General features: G+C 47.4%; 10 protein-coding genes across 10 annotated transcripts; 3 read left to right on the top strand and 7 right to left on the bottom strand.

Annotated features, from left to right (window-relative positions):
• Positions 1-313: 313 nt before the first annotated feature.
• Positions 314-2,342, bottom strand: N7455_006819 (uncharacterized protein; the record flags this gene model as incomplete). Its single annotated transcript, XM_065605433.1, has 8 exons — positions 314-590; positions 647-827; positions 900-1,041; positions 1,108-1,416; positions 1,483-1,702; positions 1,790-2,071; positions 2,131-2,156; positions 2,232-2,342. 8 exons carry the CDS (start codon positions 2,340-2,342, stop codon positions 314-316), a joined length of 1,548 nt encoding a protein of 515 aa, XP_065461287.1.
• A 641-nt stretch (positions 2,343-2,983) lies between these two features.
• On the top strand, positions 2,984-3,357 carry N7455_006818 (uncharacterized protein; the record flags this gene model as incomplete). Its single annotated transcript, XM_040953595.2, has 2 exons — positions 2,984-3,102; positions 3,159-3,357. 2 exons carry the CDS (start codon positions 2,984-2,986, stop codon positions 3,355-3,357), a joined length of 318 nt encoding a protein of 105 aa, XP_040815992.2.
• Positions 3,358-3,395: 38 nt separating this feature from the next.
• N7455_006817 (phytanoyl-CoA dioxygenase family protein) lies at positions 3,396-4,106 on the top strand (the record flags this gene model as incomplete). Its single annotated transcript, XM_040953710.2, has 1 exon — positions 3,396-4,106. One exon carries the CDS (start codon positions 3,396-3,398, stop codon positions 4,104-4,106), a length of 711 nt encoding a protein of 236 aa, XP_040815970.2.
• Positions 4,107-4,650: 544 nt separating this feature from the next.
• On the bottom strand, positions 4,651-5,393 carry N7455_006816 (uncharacterized protein; the record flags this gene model as incomplete). Its single annotated transcript, XM_065605432.1, has 2 exons — positions 4,651-4,984; positions 5,146-5,393. The coding sequence occupies 2 exons, from the start codon at positions 5,391-5,393 to the stop codon at positions 4,651-4,653; spliced, it is 582 nt and encodes a 193-aa protein (XP_065461286.1).
• A 1,176-nt stretch (positions 5,394-6,569) lies between these two features.
• Positions 6,570-6,904, bottom strand: N7455_006815 (uncharacterized protein; the record flags this gene model as incomplete). Its single annotated transcript, XM_040953468.2, has 2 exons — positions 6,570-6,817; positions 6,877-6,904. 2 exons carry the CDS (start codon positions 6,902-6,904, stop codon positions 6,570-6,572), a joined length of 276 nt encoding a protein of 91 aa, XP_040815936.2.
• A 177-nt stretch (positions 6,905-7,081) lies between these two features.
• Positions 7,082-8,140, bottom strand: N7455_006814 (uncharacterized protein; the record flags this gene model as incomplete). Its single annotated transcript, XM_040953628.2, has 1 exon — positions 7,082-8,140. The coding sequence occupies one exon, from the start codon at positions 8,138-8,140 to the stop codon at positions 7,082-7,084; it is 1,059 nt and encodes a 352-aa protein (XP_040816061.2).
• A 264-nt stretch (positions 8,141-8,404) lies between these two features.
• N7455_006813 (uncharacterized protein) lies at positions 8,405-9,274 on the bottom strand (the record flags this gene model as incomplete). Its single annotated transcript, XM_065605431.1, has 1 exon — positions 8,405-9,274. The coding sequence occupies one exon, from the start codon at positions 9,272-9,274 to the stop codon at positions 8,405-8,407; it is 870 nt and encodes a 289-aa protein (XP_065461285.1).
• Positions 9,275-11,775: 2,501 nt separating this feature from the next.
• Positions 11,776-12,147, bottom strand: N7455_006812 (uncharacterized protein; the record flags this gene model as incomplete). The annotated part of the gene is made up of 1 exon (XM_040953522.2): positions 11,776-12,147. One exon carries the CDS (start codon positions 12,145-12,147, stop codon positions 11,776-11,778), a length of 372 nt encoding a protein of 123 aa, XP_040815887.2.
• A 1,313-nt stretch (positions 12,148-13,460) lies between these two features.
• Positions 13,461-14,472, bottom strand: N7455_006811 (translation elongation factor 1 subunit beta; the record flags this gene model as incomplete). Its single annotated transcript, XM_040953669.1, has 4 exons — positions 13,461-13,690; positions 13,745-14,118; positions 14,334-14,373; positions 14,433-14,472. 4 exons carry the CDS (start codon positions 14,470-14,472, stop codon positions 13,461-13,463), a joined length of 684 nt encoding a protein of 227 aa, XP_040816000.1.
• Positions 14,473-14,891: 419 nt separating this feature from the next.
• On the top strand, positions 14,892-17,261 carry hsp78 (chaperone ATPase HSP78; the record flags this gene model as incomplete). The annotated part of the gene is made up of 1 exon (XM_040953570.2): positions 14,892-17,261. One exon carries the CDS (start codon positions 14,892-14,894, stop codon positions 17,259-17,261), a length of 2,370 nt encoding a protein of 789 aa, XP_040815943.2.
• Between the last annotated feature and the right edge of the window lie 38 nt (positions 17,262-17,299).

Below are 17,299 nucleotides of genomic sequence, written 5' to 3'. Positions count from 1 at the left end.
TAATACCAACATATGTATGACGTGTCTTGCTAACGCTTGATAAAACAGGGCAACAAAGGGTCCAGGTTTAGGTCAAGATCAAATGTTCCAATACTAAACATAACATACACGATCTGAACGTTGTCTAGGGGTGATTTTTACTGTGCCAATAGCGTTTATTCTTTCGGTGGTTTCATACACACGTTTTTTCTACCATTTCATCGATTCATTGTTATAGTTGCATGATCTTGAGAGATGTCAATTTATTCAAATAGCCACGGTACAAGCCCTAGCAACGTAACAAAACAAGAGGGCAAAGGAACTAAGACTTAAGTCAGAAAAACCGCTTAACCCGGGTCGTCTTTACTTCATGCTCTGTGATCTGATTCGGGTCTTTGGTGTCCTTGTTGTCATAGTCCCCTTCAGGGTCGACGCCATTAAGTGGCATGCCATCAATCACCCGGTCAATATCTTCAAGCGAGAGATTCTTGGTCTCAATCCAAACCAATGCCACGAATATTGCTTGCAGTGCATCCCACGCACCGTTGATCATGTACATCTTCCAACCAATAGCCTCCAACGCGATTGGCATTGCCAGTGTCGAGAGAAGTCTATGGCTTTTTTCAGTTTGTTGAATAAGATGCTAGTAATGGAGAAGAAGGCTGACCCGCAAAGATTAACAACTAAAGTCCAAACAGCCATGCCATTTGCGCGAATCGAGTAGTTGAGCACCTCAGGTGGATAAAGCTGGGTTATAGGGGCGATACCAAAGCTATAAGACCCTTGGAAAACGAAAATCATGGCAATTGTGGCATATACCCCGGGCATATGGGTTCCACTCCCAAAGACTGGAAATTGTGTATTAGTATGCGAATGAGACATGAGCCTTTCCAAGGTTGAACCGATCGTGGATAACAAACACTTAGTTAAAATTCCAACCAAGAGCAAGCCAATGGTCATCATAATGCATGCCGACAAGCACAACGTTTTTCGCCCGATTTTATCTGTGAGCATAGTGCCAGACATTGCGCAGACCAGTGCCCATGAATTGAGGACGATTGTCTAGATGTTTGTTAGATTTATCCCATGAAAATTCTGGTCACTGAAGATACCAAGATCAGTACTTACAACCTGAAGCTGTACATGGTTGTTGTACAATCCAGCCGTAGTGAGCATATCACCAAGATAGTATGATACGATATTGTTTCCCGCTAACATAGATATTACTGCCACACTCACAACAAGAATTAGACGTTTGCGAGAATTACTCGTTCGCACCATCTCCACGTAGGAGAGCGTCTTTCCACTTTCTTGCTCCTGTCGCATTGCGTTGAGAATTTCCCAGTGCTGCGCAGTTGCAACCGGACAAGTAATGTCCCCGGACGAATAAATGGAGGCTACAACCTGCAAGGCTTCATCTTCTCGGTTGTGATAAGCCTGTGACGTATTAGCAATCGTACGCTTCATGAGAAAAGGCGAACTTTAGGTCCAAAATGTGCTCACCAGCCACCTAGGCGATTCAGGCGTCGCAAGAAGCACACCCAGGCAGATAAAGGACCACGTTGACATCAGTAAACACGGAAGACGCCAAGACCACGAGCCAGCTATATAGGCCGTGCCATAGCATATCCCAGACGCGATGACGGCACCGAGAAAAAAGACTGAGTACGTGATACTTAGGCCTCTTCCACGAACATCTGCTGGCAAAGTCTCTGCTAACCAACTGTAACCCCTCTGTCAGATAATGCAACAATTGGCGAAAATTGAAACTATTGGCTGCGCTTGCTGAGCGTTTGAAACGAAAACTTACGTGGAAGAAGCAATGGCTGCAGTCCCTTTGGCCCATCCTAAGATGATACGGCCTCCAATGAACATGCCGACGCTTTGGGAGGAGGCCATCAATGCAATCCCAATGAGTTTGAGGATGACCGAAATGAAGATACCGCCCTTGCGACCAGTGCATTCAACAACAGGACCCATGAAAATTGCAGCAATAAACCATCCAAAGTAGGAAGAACAAACGCTCAAGGACTTGGTCACCGTTGTCAATTGGAACCAATCCACGTACTGAGGCATCATGTTAATGCCATTCCTTAGTTTCACTGTCAGCATACGTTCGTTTTGTAACTCGGAGTCCAAGATGCTCCTTACATCAAGCCAGCATCGTATCCAGTGGTCTATGCAAATCAGTTCTGTGTCAACTCGGCTAGACGTGGTACGTCATTTCCCAAACTAGAAATAAGTTTACATACCACGGCGAAGACACAACAGGCCGTCACAAGCAAAGTAATTGTTAATTTACTTGATTTGGGCTGCAATGGTCCTATAGAGCCAAACTGCACAATGCTGATAAGTTGGTCCATGTCGTAAAAATTTTCGAATGATATTATTGATGCAGCCAGGAACTTCTGGTTCTTTTATGTCCTTAATAAATGAAAGGTCATGGAGGATTGCCGCTACTAAGCCGATTCTTATCTCTATCAAAAAGACATGCAGTCGCCTAGCAAAACTCAAGGTGAACCAGACCTGAAATGAGTCTAAATCGCCAAGTGAAGATAAACGCCTTACTTCTCATTGGCCCTAGTGTTGGTACAAGTCTTTGCCTGACAAGTGAAGATATCCTTGTAGTTGAGAACTACGGACAACATAGATAGTTAGTTCCTACCCGTAGCGATCACGGCTACTGATCTTACAAGGTACAGTACCCGACAAAGATCCGGGGTCAAGGTGTAGTAAATCACACGGGCCGTGTCTACATAGGCACCTCTATGGGATACACAAGGCGGGGGCGGCCCGGGGAATGCTTGATGCACAACCTTCATTGGCCCATCCTTATCTCGACATGCATTCCACCGGGGCAACCTTGGAAATTAACCTACATGTTGGACTTGTCTAACCCTCAGTGATCAACGGGTTCTCTCTTACTTCTGAAATAGCATTTATTTGTTTAAAATGATAGATCTCAAGTCATCAGCTTTCTCCTTTGAAAACTGGCTCTTCAAAAATGTCAAGCGAGAAATATTCTTCGGTGTTAGTCCTTGAAGGCTTGTCCACAACGGTAAACATCAAGGACTCATCCCCGGATGTTCAATTGATCCCCTCTCCAAGACCAGATTTGTTGAGGTAATATCGACCCTAGATGATTGCATTTTGCCTAACGTCACTAAGTAAAAAATCAGATCAGTGAACCACGGTGATTTCCAAGATGATCTGACCAAAGACGGGTTTGCCGTGATCAAGGGAGTTATTCCTCCAGAGCGCGTCACGCAGTATCGTGAAAAGGCCAAAGATTGGCTCCTTTCATTCGGCACCGAGCTTGATTTCGAGGACAACAAGACCTGGATTGAAAAAAAAAAAAAACTTGCCAGTTCAGAATAAGATCCGCACCTTCGCTGGGCATTGTGTTTCCCATGAAAATGTGGGATGCTCGAATGGAACCTGCCGTCTTAGAAACTTTCGCTACTCTGTGGGGGACAGATGAACTTTTGGTGAGCTTTGACAGCCTAAACGTCACGCTCCCAAATCGACCCGACGCACCAACACGGCAACCTTGGGAACACGTGGATCAATCGCCTCTTCGACGGGGACTGCATTGTGTACAAGGTATCATATGCTTGTCGCCATCCGGTCCCGAAGATGGTGGTCTTGTCGTATGGCCCGGTTCCCCTGCGCATAACGAAGAATTTTTCAATTCCCGTCCAGACAAGGACTCTTGGCTGCGGCTTAAAGCCAGCTACTTCTTTCCAACCGAGCAACTGGACTGGTTCAGAGCCCGAGGTATGGGACCACACAAGGTCTGCGCGGAGCCTGGGGACCTCATTCTATGGGACAGCCGTACAATCCACTATGGATCTGATGCCACGCCAAGGAGTAATCAAATTCGAACGGCCATATATGCGGCATACACACCGGCTTCCATGGCAAACCCCGAACAACTTGCTCTCAAAAAACAGGTCTATGGGCGTTGGGGAGGAACCACTCATTGGCTCCATGATCACGTAGTGGTGCGCAATACTCATGTGATGCTTGAGGATGGGACAAGAGATCCAAGAGATAGGGATCAACCGCTAGAGCTTCCACAATTGAATGATAAACTACTAAAGCTTGTGGGGGCTAAGCCTTATTAGGTCATCGCTATATGGTACCAATGCAAGGGCGAAAGGGTGGCGGAAATATATATCGGGACGAAGAGATTCCCTTTCAAATGTATTATACAGCCGACCGTTATCGCCTTCCATGCCCGGGAACATGGCGATACTCTTTCGAACCCTAATCACATGACATGCTAGCCCAAAATGGATTTCACGTAAATTACCAAGCCTGTATATACATTGTAATAATTGTCAAAGTGCAAGGTCAAATACATGGATTTACAAGGTATTATACCATGCAAATCATGTGACTTCGAGTACCATGCATACCATATATTACGTTTAGTCATCAATACCGCTCAGATTGTTGAAATAGCGGGTTTTGTCATTTTAGTTAATTAGAGTTCTTCATCTATGCCATTTGTACCCATACGTTGCAATACAGACAGATTTCTGTCAATAATACCTAATTTGTACCTACAGTCAGTGGACATATGTTTTTACACCCCTTGGCCCCACACCCCCATGATTATATAATATACTGCCGGTCGAAAACCCCCATGAATTCATACTATAGGATCTAATAGGGGATATACCACCCCTGGCTCTCAATAATCGCTTCCACCCGGTGCGGCATCGTCTCAGAGAGATGCTGCATATGTCGTAGCTCCAATTCATCCCATGCCTGCTGCGCAGTAGCCACTAAAATCTCCTTTGTGGTGTCATTATTACGCATTTGGAGTAGATCAGGTCGAAGCTCATAGATCTTAGCTTTCAACAAGGCCCAGAGATTCTCAATAGGATTCAAATCAGGTGAATAAGGAGGCCATTCCATAACCTCAATCTGCATCTCAGCTAGTGCATCCCGTACAACATACGCGGTATGTGTTGGAGCATTGTTATGCTGGAAAATGCTATCTTGATTTACAATCAAGGTAGGTAGGATCCGGCGATATAAATCCTCAATAACGAAGCTTATAATACCCGTACGTTCAGCCTCAGGATCCCCAAAGAGAGGGATAAGACCTATACGCCGGGTAGCGCTAGAAAATGCAGCCCAAAACATCTGCTTTACTTGCTTCCCTCGGGTAGGTAGTCCTTAACATTGTCCCTCTCTCGGTTGATCTTTCGGACGAACAAAGGTCCATTCTCGACGAACACCAATCCCACGCTCAACCGTACATTCATCAGACCAAAAAACACGGGCCCAATCCTCGGGTGTAAAGTGACGGTAACGGAATGCCCAACGGAGGCGTTTAAGCGCATGTTCTTCCTTAAGAAGAGGCCGCTAGCTACATCGCCATTTACGTAAGTTTTCGGCATTTAAAAGGCGTTATATAGAGCGGTATTTAACCTTATAGTTAACCTCAGCAAGTAGATCTTCGGCCGTGATCTTTGGATCTCCGTAGATAGCGTTTAGAATTCGATCTTTATCGGCTTCGGTAAGCTTCTTTAGCCTACCAGATCTCGGCTTTGACACGCCTTCCCGTCGCTCGCTCTCTTTTTTAATAGTATACCGGATTGTAGAGAGGGGGATATAGGGGTAACGCGTATGAATACGCTTATACCCCCATCCAATGGTATAAAGCTCGCATATACGCTCACATATAGCAGGGGTGAGCTCTTTGGACCGCGCCATAACAATGTAGAAGGTAGTAGAGAAGGTATGTAGTAGGTAGTAATGATTTGAAACCTATATAAAGAGAGATATCCTACGATTTAGACCAATATGCAGATTCGCGTACTATTTTAGCGTGTTTTTGTACTACGTGTTTTAGGTAGGCGGTATAATAACATAGTGGCGGTGAACTAGGTGGGGCTATAGGGGGTGTAGAAACTTATGTCCAGTCACTCACTGTACATGTATGGATACAATTGAGACAACAAACAGGGCATCACAAATATTTACGTCCCTGCGTGTAAAAGACTACAGTAGCGAGTTACTTCCCCCCCCCCCCCAAAAAAAGACAAATTCAAGTTGTGAACTAATCACCATTGACCATATTGAGCTGCCTATGAATGAGGAATTGTGAAAATAGTTCTGGATAAATAAGTACCTGATATAGTCGATCTCTGTGTGAAGGTGGTGAATCTGATTTCGATCCATACTGTACGCTCTGCAGCTTCTAATAGCCGGCTTATCAAAAGCCATTTGATTTTAGTAAATTAATCAAGACCATTTCGGACTACAAGTTTCAAGAAGTCGGCTATGCCGTTATCTTAACACTCATCAAGAGCATCCACAGTGATATATACCCTTAAGCAGTTACACTAGTCCAACATCTTAAGAAAGATGCTCCACAAAGCTCGCCATAAGTTAATATCCTCACTGAACCGATCATTCTTAAGATCCCATCAGTGTCGTAAAGACTCTTTTAGTTCGCCCCGCTGGCTGACCAACCTAAGAATCAAGCCTTTGATAACTAATTCTAGGGTATTCAGCTTATTATTAGCCTTTTGGCAGAAGAAATAAGTCACCACAGCCGTCTTATCTTGTTCTTAGGAGAGTAATTCAATAAGACCAATAGATATCATTATTTTCCCTTTTCCAGCGCCGCCCTTAATCCAGAGCAGACAGACATTATTTCCATTTCGCAAACTGCGGTACTGCGGGTCCTGGAGAACCCACTCAAACGATTGACGGAGAAGTTTGTCCTTGGCTTCCTTTAAGCGGAATTTCACGGCTAGGGAGTCTGGGCAATAAAGGTTGTGGAGACAGATTCGATCAAGATTCTCACTGGCATATGCTTTATAGAAAAATGGTGTTAGGTTGAGCACAGCTTCCTAGATATGCCACCAAACCTACGCTGGTGGAACTCCCCCGTGACAGCCATAGTTGTTTCCAATTTGAGCTCCATGTTCTCCGCCATGGAATATCACCGATGTCATGGTCGCAAGTCGCGTCGAATGCCGAAGCTGTGCCCATGAAAGTCGAGTTTCATGGAACTTGCTAGTCACTCAGCTGAGTGAGGGGCATCCCTGCAGCTTTGTTGTCAGGTGACCTGAACGCTCTAAACCACCTTACTTCTACTACTGGTACTAGCACCTGTGTTAGGATGAGCGCTAGCGGACCTTAAAAGCATCCTGTTCAGCATGAAAAAGCTGGGAAAGAACAGTGGAATGATCAGGAGTTGCCGTCGCCAACGACTGTACTCCAGAATATTGTGAGGAAGCTTTCCGTCTATACCGTAGCTCCAGAGAATGTTCAATTGGTAGGAATCAAATTCAATCGCGGTTCGCCGCAGAAACTTCCGAAGCCGGCCGTTCATATTCTCGTTAGGCATTGCTAACTGGAATCCGGTATAGAACCCATTTCTTGGAAAAGTGTCCGTGTTTGCCTCCCGCGGTCCAGGAATACGTCTCAAACGGTCGTGATCAACGATCTGCAGAGTGTGGCCCAAAAAGACGGTAGTGTCTCTTCGGCAGCATATGATCCGGACTGCGAGACATATCACGAAGTGTTGACAGTTGCTTTTGAACAAGTCATACGACCCCATTCGTCCGACCACCCATTCGGCTATCTTGTGGATCTGATCTGGGGTGTAATCTGTTTTGCCCAAATGATATGCCATTAGAGGAACACCTGGGTGCCTGCGACGAGACTCATAGTCTGCTGACTCTTCATGAGATAGGTCTTCGTCTTTTAGAATTGTCTGTGCGCCATTAAGTTTTGTACGCTTGGATAGATGGTAATAATGGCCATTACAGTATAAAGACCAGTGATAGATGGATCGTATCACAGCGCGGTGAACCATATCTGGGCGCGTGATAGCGTAGACATCGTAAAGCCCTGTTGTTGGATCATCATCGGTTGCAGTCTCGAACGAATGGTGCAGTTGCTGACGCGATACAACAACATATGAGAATCTGATGGGGTCAAGCCAGAACATCCAGCCGGACCGTGTCTTTTCCCTAGGCCTCTCGTAAATATAAGCCCTGGGAACTGGAAGGCGGGACTGGGGAATTGTCACAGGTTGTGACAGTATTTCCGTGTTGGAGATTTCCCCAAATACTTCACGATCCATGAATCTCTCGCTGCCCACGCCATAATTTGAAGGATGAGGGCCCATTTTCGTTTTGTCATTTATTGCCGAGGTTGATAAGGACTAAACCCTGAGAATACTGTAACCACTTCAAACGCAATTTGATCCGGGATATATGAAGAACCTACGTGGCCGCTATGCCTAGGTTTTCCAGTTGTGGCGCAGTGGCATGTGGCGTCCAATGAAATGAAGCCAAGTATTAACATATCTTGTTCAGCCTTGTATCATACCGGGTGTTCAATATTCGGAACCGAGGTACGAGACTAGCTCATCTTAGACCGTATACAGTATTCACAATTCCTCTTGTCTCGGTAACAGTCTATCCTGTATACTCCTGAGTCTTCTCTTCCTATACGCCAACGTCACCACCCAGTTGTCCACAAAAAAATAGCAAAAGAACAGAATTATTAGCCCCGAGGCCGCAAGAGGTCCAAGGATAGAGAACACAGTGAATCGGTGCGAGGCAGACTGAAAGGTATCGTTGTTGGCCAGAGCCTTCGTTGCTAAGTCCACCTGCATGGCCGCGAGAACAATGGCGACATAGACTGTTGCGGACGCCAGCCATCCAAAATTATCCTGAAAAAACGTTCCATACTGGTTCCAATTAGCCATGTAGCCGCGCAGGAGGGGGCGCCGGGAAAAGTAGTATATCTTATTCAGCCCTCCGGATGGAAGCAGGTGCTTGTCCCTCGCAATGTAGTAGTCACTCTCGTGCAAAATCAGAGCCGTATAGGAAAATAGAAAGCCGATCGCACGCTTCCGGAGACTCTGGCTTTTACACTCCTTGGAGCATCCTTGCATGCTCTTGCAAGTTTTGTCACAGGAGAGATAGGTTTTCCAGAAACATGGTTCCAATAGGAAGCGCGGAATGGGCTTTAGAAATATTCGACCAGTCGTCCAGACAAGGTGCATATCCATTCGCTCAGTGACGAAAATCTCCCGGTTCAGGAGCAACTGGTAGTGCAGCGGGCGTGGTGGCATGGGCCGACCCGCGACCCAGAGCCAGTCGAAGATATGACTGAGCCTCTGGAGGTCGAGCTCCTTCTCAACACAAGTGATGTCGCCCACACTTGGCGGAACCAGGTCATCGAGTTCGGTACGATAGCAGGCGGGGAGAAGCGACCGCAGCTTTTTGTTGTCCGGAGGACCAGAGTCAATCATGATGTTTTTATCACTACCATTGTCTAGGAGCCGAATGGCGAAGGGCGGCAACTGTAGGTGAACTTGTTAGTCAAATTCCCGCCACCAGGAGAAAGCAAGGGTTAATACTTGGCTCCGCTGTCTATCCATATTTCCTCGTGTTGAGGTCCAATTTCTCCGTGCCCGCGAGATTTCGTAGTTGAAGCTCAGCTCGACGAGCTGGGCTGTTACCTAGCGTAACGTAATTTACGGGTGACCAGGCCACATGAGCGAGTGCGTCACCCTTTTTGATTGATTGATTGGTTGGTTGGTTCCTCGGGCTGGGAAGTGGTTTGGGTGGGCGGTAAGGCACGGATACCTCAAGATCTAGATCCGTTAACTAATACCTTCGGGGTGTCTTTTGAGTAGGTGGTCGAGATAAAGAATTTCTCCTGGATGGTATGTTGTGGGCAGGTCGATCGGGTGGAGTTGGGGAAGTTGCGGATTTGGAGATAGACGACAGTCGGCGGAGGCTTGGGAAAGGCTTCCTGCCTGCCCTTAGGCCTAGAAGCTAAGAGTTCATCCTCCCTCGTTCCCTATTAATCGTGTATAGTCGCGCGTGAGTGTCCCCTTAATACAGTAGCTTCCCTTCTCCCAATACACACACACACACACACACACACACACATACAATTCATTAACGCCCGGCGGCCGAACCGAAAGGGCAACTATCACTAATCTATCGATGCATGTATGTTTGAGTATAGCCGTGTCTCCTTGGAGCCCATACAATACTTCCTTCCATATATATCGTCTCAGCTTTCAATTTTATAGCAGGTCCCTGTGAGTTAGTATTGGTTAGTAGACTGGCTTGAAGGCGCTTCTTCAAGTGTTCAACATCCTATTCTCGGCAGTTGAAGCGCGTCTACAACCTCTGTCACCAGGTGTTGGGGTTAGTAGGGGGGAGGTATTCTATCTGCGTTCGTCGGCAAGGTTAAGTGGCTTCAAGTCGGCCCGTAGCGATGGCAAACCGTATTGTGGCTCGCACGGCTTCTAAATTCGGCGTCACTTCTGATCATCGGAGGGCGAGACTTCTTACCCAAGAAGGACATGCTACTTCGGTGAGTGTGGGTACATTGCAGTATTTCTGTCCGGTGTGCGGTCCACTTCCGATATCGAAAGAGAAAGTGGTCCACAGTCTCTCTTGCTTGGTTATATATATATTGATCTGTCTCGGCGACATTGATTCGAAAGATATATCCATTAAGTCTTGCCATGCCAGTGCGGAGTTAGACCAGCACGCTAGCTTTTCCGTAATAATTAGTTATATAGCTGTTGCGTGTGTTTCTCTGGAAGTGCTGTATTCACTCGTCTGGAATGTCTGTCTATATTCTTGGGCAGCTTACTGCTGGGGACTGCTTGGGATCGCGTAATATTCAGAGTTGTTGATTTTATCCTAGGGATCTGTTTTTGCGAAACGGCGTTTTCTAGTGTTGTGGCTCGGGCTTGTTCTTTCGCTGGATCTAGCACATTGTTGTCTTTATTTGTGGGAATCTACCGGACGCTGACCCGATTTCCATTCCTTTGTAGTCTTCTTATCAGTTTGTAGATTTGGCAGATAAATTCTTGACCCGACTATTGTCGAGGGTTCCTTAGTGTGAGAGCCGCTACTTTGTTACTCGTGATCAGTGTGATCCTAGAATCTTTCAGATCTATAAGCGTCTTTAGTGTACGCGCTATTGCCGCTAGCTCTGCGGGAAATGGATTTTGCCCTGTTCTCGCTCCTAACGTGAGGAACAAGATCTTTAGTCTCACTTTCCGATAGCGAGATGGTTGTTTCTCGATTGCCACTCCAAACCCGACCAGCTATTCCGTGCCGAGCTGCTGAACGCAATTTGTATTAATCCTCCTGGTACAGTTGGTCTCTCTGAAATGGGCTCATCAGTCTGTATGCGTGCTTCCCATGGTGCCAGTGTAAACGGATTGATGGTTTCCAGCGATTCTATCTCGATGTTTTTCAGCGCGTCTGCTACTTAGTATAATGGTGAGCGGTGGTATCTCCTGAATTTCCTGATCCGATCTGTACTCTTGCGGAGAGGATTGGTTTCCGGTAGCGTGTGGAGGTCCGTCCACATCTTCACGGCCCGTCTCCAGAATCAATTCTGGGCAGTGGCTATGTGGACCTCTGCCTCCGCTATAGTGGTTGTAATAGTGAGGAACGTCCCTACTATGGCTTGTGCTCCTACTCTCTGGACTCGATTGATCGGTCCGATGTTCTTATTCTTGAATGTATGCATCCAAACATTCGAGGCATAGTCCACCACCAGGGCCACCGTCGATGAGAACAGCTGCCGCGCTGTCGCAGGTGATAGACCTCGGAGCCGTCGGAGCTCCATCGCTGCCTCCAAGCCTTTGGATGCTGCCCTCGCTATATGTTCCTTGTACTTCAGTCTCGTGTCGGGTAACACCGCGCTGGGATCATCGTAGAGATCAATGTGTGACTTCCCCGAAATCAGAAAAAGCTCTTTAGGCTCCTGAGCCTTTTAGATGGCTATTTCGCTGAAATACCTTGTATCCGCATCGGTACCAGAAATCATAAGCAATGGACGATGAGATATGAAGCGGTTAAGTGCGAAAGCATCAAAGTTGGCGAGCAAATCAGTGCTGCGCAGAGGGAAGCGGTTGGTCAAGCGGCAATGGCTACCCTGGGGCGTGCGGTAGTAGTCTGCAGCCTCCTTATACAGCGCAGGGAACGCCTTGGGGACAGTCTTTGGGTCATCGGGGGCAAATGGTAGCTGGCCATACTCCTCTCCCTTGTCCTCCGCTAGGCGTGCCTTCGCAGCTCCAGCCAATGTATCTGCCAGAGCCGAAGCTGGGGCCTCTGCGGCTGTATTCTTAACACCATCGCGAATCATGGCTCCGAATCGACAGAGCTGACACCAGCTACAGCCTTAATGCGGAGGTCGGTCTGCGCCGCGAAGCTCATATAGCCCCTAGAGGCACAAATGCCCAATCCAGCAATACGTGTACTCTAACTTGACCCGAGATGGACCCCTAGGGCAACGCTAGACCATCTGCAATGAAGCTGCAAGGGATGGAGGAGGGAAGTTCACAGAATCCCAATGGTGGTCTGGTTTGCTCGGTTTGCATATACTAGGGAAGGCAAAATGAAATTACAAAATTTCGAAATTACTGAAATTTGGCTGCTTGAAATGAAATTTGAAATGGGCCTTGAAATCTTGAAATCCTGCTAGTCCTGAATAGGCAAGACTCCCAAAAGCTTAACCAATCAGGCGCCTTAGGCTGTTCGACTTAAGGCGGCAGGATTCTGCCTCAACTGCCTCCTCAGCCTGGCCAAATTCAGCGGAATGATGACTCATCGTGCCAAGAAATATTGAAATGTAATTGAAATGAGAAAAAAAAGGGAAATTTCAATATTTCGTAATCAGTTGGCCAATTTTGTAATTACACCATCACTAGCATACACCTTTGATTATTGTACTCATACACATGGGTACAATCTAGGTATTATTATACTGTATTTACAGGATCTGTAATTTACGCAAGTCCATATTAAGTTAGCATATCATGTGATTAGGGTTTGAAATAGTATCTCCATGTCTGCTTATATGGAAGGCAATAACGGTCGGCACTGTAACCAACACTTTTTATTTTATTTATATATTTTCAAATGAGTCTTCAATGAATTCTAAAGTTTCGCCCTTGTCATGTAGAATATGTACTACTCAAGCATCTATGCAGGGGTTACAACCCGTCATCCACAAGAAAATTATGACAGCGACGTCAACAGAAACAATTCAGCGAGTAGACCAGGTAATCGTGTTTAATTACCTGAGACCTATTGATTCAATGCTGCTTAGAAGCTATGCACATATGTACATATTGAGCATTGATATACGAGACATCGAACGCCCAAAAGTCGATATCTGTCTTTTAAAGTCAGTCGAGCAATTAATGTACCTCTCCGGTATTCTGTACAAAAGTTCCGTGGGACACAAGAACTTGATCAATTGCCAGACACATTTATGGGCGAATTACAGTGGAAAATTTACAGGTGTATATAATGGTCATGAATTTTTTTAAATTTTTCATCAATGACCGGTCACTACTGGACCAGCTTTCTAGTTGGACTAGGTTCGTAAAGGATTCCTTTGACATCACGCATTTCCATCACACAATTCCTGCTTCATAAATGGGCATCGCAAATTTACAGCTTCTGCATGGCAGCGATGTCAGTGGACTGGACGTGGTCCTCGTCCTCCTCGATCGTCTGCTGGAGCTCATCGGTGGAGACCTTGTCGTCCTCAACGACAAGGTTGATCTGGAGCTTCTTAATACCGAAGCCGACGGGAACCCACTTGGAGGCACCCCAGACGAGGCCGTCCCACTCAATGGCGCGGACGTTGGCCTCGAGCTCCTCAAGGTTGGTCTCATCATCTGAAAATGCATGTTAGCATCTGAAGTAAAAGAAGAGATTGGAAAAACACATACCCCAAGGCTTGACCTCCATGGTGACGATGGACTTGGCGGCGGGCTTGACCTTGCCGGCCTTCTTGGCCTTGTACTCCTCGAGACGCTTGTTGCGCTCAGCGACGACCTCGGCGTCCTCCTCCTCAGACTCGGAACCGAAGAGGTCCTCATCATCGTCCTCCTCCTCGGGCTTGTCCTTGGGGTTGGAAGGAAGCTCGGTGGTCTCGGGACCGTAGGCAGTGAAGGCTGCGGAGGAGTCACCAGGGAGGGTGGAGAATTCGCTCTCGTAAGAGGCGATGTGCTTGTACCAGCGGGCAGCGTGGGGGTACTTGGCAGCGTCAGGGGCGGCGCTGAAGGCCTTGAAGGTCACGACATCGGCCTGGCTGGGCGAGTTGCTGTTGAACAGAGTCAGCATTGATGTTCACATCAGATGTAAAGTATTCAACAATGTAGCATAGTAAAGCAAGATCAGAGGTGCGATTGCTCGCGATTGGTTGTAGTCATCCAGCGGGGTCTTAATCCGCCTCATAAACACGGACCAATGTTTCTCATCATGAAAGCGTAACAGGAAAGGAAAAAAGAAGGCAATTAAAGGGGGAGGAATTCATACCCAACAACGTAGGACCGAGTGGACAGGAAGTGGTTGGCCACTGAGGGGCACAGTCAGTCACCAATTGATTCGAAATAACAAAATCTCAGGGGCGCCTACGAGTCAGGCCGGCATCAGAGACAAAGTCGGTGAAACCCATTGTGAAAGAGAGGTGTGTTGGTATCTGGAGGGAAAAGAAAAAAAAGGAGAAGAAAGTAGATGAGGGAGGGGTTAAAAAGGGAGGATTTTTTTTTGTTACGGAAAATCTCTAACGGAGTCACGGAAAAACGTGGAAGAGCGAAGACTGGTCATGTGACTTATTGGCGACATAGCTTGTCTGGAATGGTCATGTGATTGACTGGTGACTTCAGGATGGAGCTTTACTAGTCAGGTGACTAACTGGTGACGGAGCTTCAGCTCTCTCCGCCACTTAGCGTTCACTATGTGGATCTTTCGAGAAGCCTCCCGAGGGACCTTGGTTGTTGGTATTTAAGCTATACCAGTGACATCTCAGATGTTGGGTTACTGAACGGCTTTTTTCTCTCACTTTCTCAAGGCCTGATTTCCTTTATCTACATCATGGCTGCGAGATTATCCCTCAATGCCCGCAGCCGGCTTCTACGAACGCCTCACCTATCATCGACCCGCGTTCTGTCTCCGATCCTGAGATCAAGCATACTGCCCTGCGCCTCTATCATTCTACCAGCCGTCAACCATAACCCAGTATATGTCCGCCACTATGCCAATGGGGGCCGTCCACACCCCCCAGGTGGCACCCACCGCATGGATATGAGTGGAGAGGACGAGAAACCAGCACTCGAAAAGTATGGTGTTGAGCTCACGGAGAAAGCTAAAGCTGGCAAGCTGGATCCAGTCATTGGACGAGACGCCGAGATTCATCGAACTATTCAAATTTTGTCCCGGCGAACTAAGAATAATCCCGTGCTGATCGGTGCTGCTGGAACTGGTAAGACCGCCGTTCTCGAAGGGTTGGCTCAGCGCATTGTACAGGGAGATGTCCCGGAGAGCATTAAAGACAAACGGGTTGTTGCATTGGATCTAGGCTCTTTAATTGCGGGAGCCAAGTTTCGGGGCGATTTTGAGGAGCGTCTGAAAGCCGTCCTGAAGGAAGTGGAGGATGCGCAAGGTGGGGTGATCCTCTTCATTGATGAGCTCCACACTTTGCTGGGACTGGGCAAGGCCGAGGGCAGTATTGATGCTAGTAATCTGCTCAAGCCTGCTCTCTCGCGAGGCGAGCTTCAATGCTGTGGTGCCACTACTCTCAACGAATATCGATTGATTGAAAAAGATGTGGCTCTTGCCCGACGGTTCCAGCCTATTCTGGTGAATGAGCCATCGGTCGCCTCGACTATTTCCATTCTACGGGGCATCAAAAACAAATACGAAGTACATCATGGTGTCAGAATTACAGATGGTGCTTTAGTAGCTGCAGCTACTTACAGCAATCGATATATCACCGATCGATTCCTCCCCGATAAAGCAATTGATCTTGTCGACGAAGCTGCGTCGGCTCTACGCTTGCAGCAGGAGTCGAAGCCCGACTCAATTCGGGAACTCGAACGTGATATCACCACAATCCAAATCGAGCTTGAGTCTCTTCGCAAGGAAACGGATGTTGCCAGCCGCGAACGGCGGGAGAAGCTTCAAGAAGACCTGAAGACCAAGCAAGCGGAGGCCGATAAATTGACCGAGGCCTGGGAGGAGGAGAAGGCCGAAATTGATGCCATCAAACGCACCAAGGAAGATTTGGAACGTGCTCGGTTTGAACTTGAACAAGCTCAACGCGAAGGAAACTTTGCCAGGGCCGGAGAGTTGAGATACTCTACCATCCCGGACCTCGAAGCCAAGTTACCTAAAGAGGGCGCTGAACAGGATCCTCAAAATCAAACTTTGATTCATGACTCGGTTACTGCAGATGACATTGGAAATGTCGTCTCTCGGACCACAGGCATCCCCGTCAACAAGCTCATGGCTGGAGACGTCGAGAAGCTGATTCATATGGAGGACACTCTCCGAAAATCAGTCCGTGGACAAGACGAAGCGCTTTCTGCTGTGGCAAACGCTGTACGGATGCAGAGAGCTGGTCTCAGCGGAGACAACCGCCCTATGGCTTCATTCATGTTCCTTGGTCCCACCGGTGTTGGAAAGACTGAGCTCTGCAAGAAGATGGCTGAGTTCCTTTTCTCCACCGAAACTGCCGTCTTGCGGTTTGATATGAGTGAGTTCCAGGAGAAGCACACAATTAGTCGTCTTATCGGTTCCCCTGCCGGGTATGTCGGATATGATGATGCTGGCCAGCTTACCGAGGCTGTCAGACGGAAGCCTTACGCTGTTCTGTTATTTGATGAATTCGAGAAGGCGCATCGCGATATCTCAGCGCTACTGCTTCAGGTCCTCGATGAGGGCTTCTTGACAGACGCCCAAGGCCACAAGGTCGATTTCCGAAACACCCTGATTGTGTTAACCTCGAACCTTGGAGCTAGTATCTTGGTCGGAGCAGACCCCTTACACCCAATTAAAGACTCCGGTGATGCCGAGCTCCCAGAAAAGGTCAAAGCGGCTGTTATGGATGTGGTTCAGAGCGCATACCCACCTGAGTTCATGAACCGAATTGATGAGTTCATCATCTTCAGGCGCCTATCGAAGGATGCTCTACGTGATATCGTCGACATCAGAATCAAAGAGCTTCAGGCCAGACTCGATGACCGCCGTATGACCTTGCAGGTTGACGATAAGACTAAGAACTGGCTATGCGAGAAAGGCTACGACCCGAGATTTGGTGCCCGACCTTTGAATCGTCTCATTGCGAAGGAGATCGGAAACCGCTTGGCTGATAAGATCATCCGAGGTGAAGTTGTCTCTGGTCAAACTGTCCAAGTTTCTCTGGATGAAGCCAAGTCTGGCCTGGTGGTAACCACGCAAGAGTAAACGAAAACATGAAATCTAGCGTTCTTATGTGGTGCATA

The sequence above is a fragment of the Penicillium solitum genome (genome assembly GCF_028829755.1).
Source record: "Penicillium solitum strain IBT 25940 chromosome Unknown utg000004l_segment0_segment0, whole genome shotgun sequence".
Classification (NCBI taxonomy): Eukaryota; Fungi; Ascomycota; class Eurotiomycetes; order Eurotiales; family Aspergillaceae; genus Penicillium; species Penicillium solitum.
Note: the sequence above shows the minus strand (reverse complement) of the source record. Positions and strands in the feature narration are given on the sequence as shown.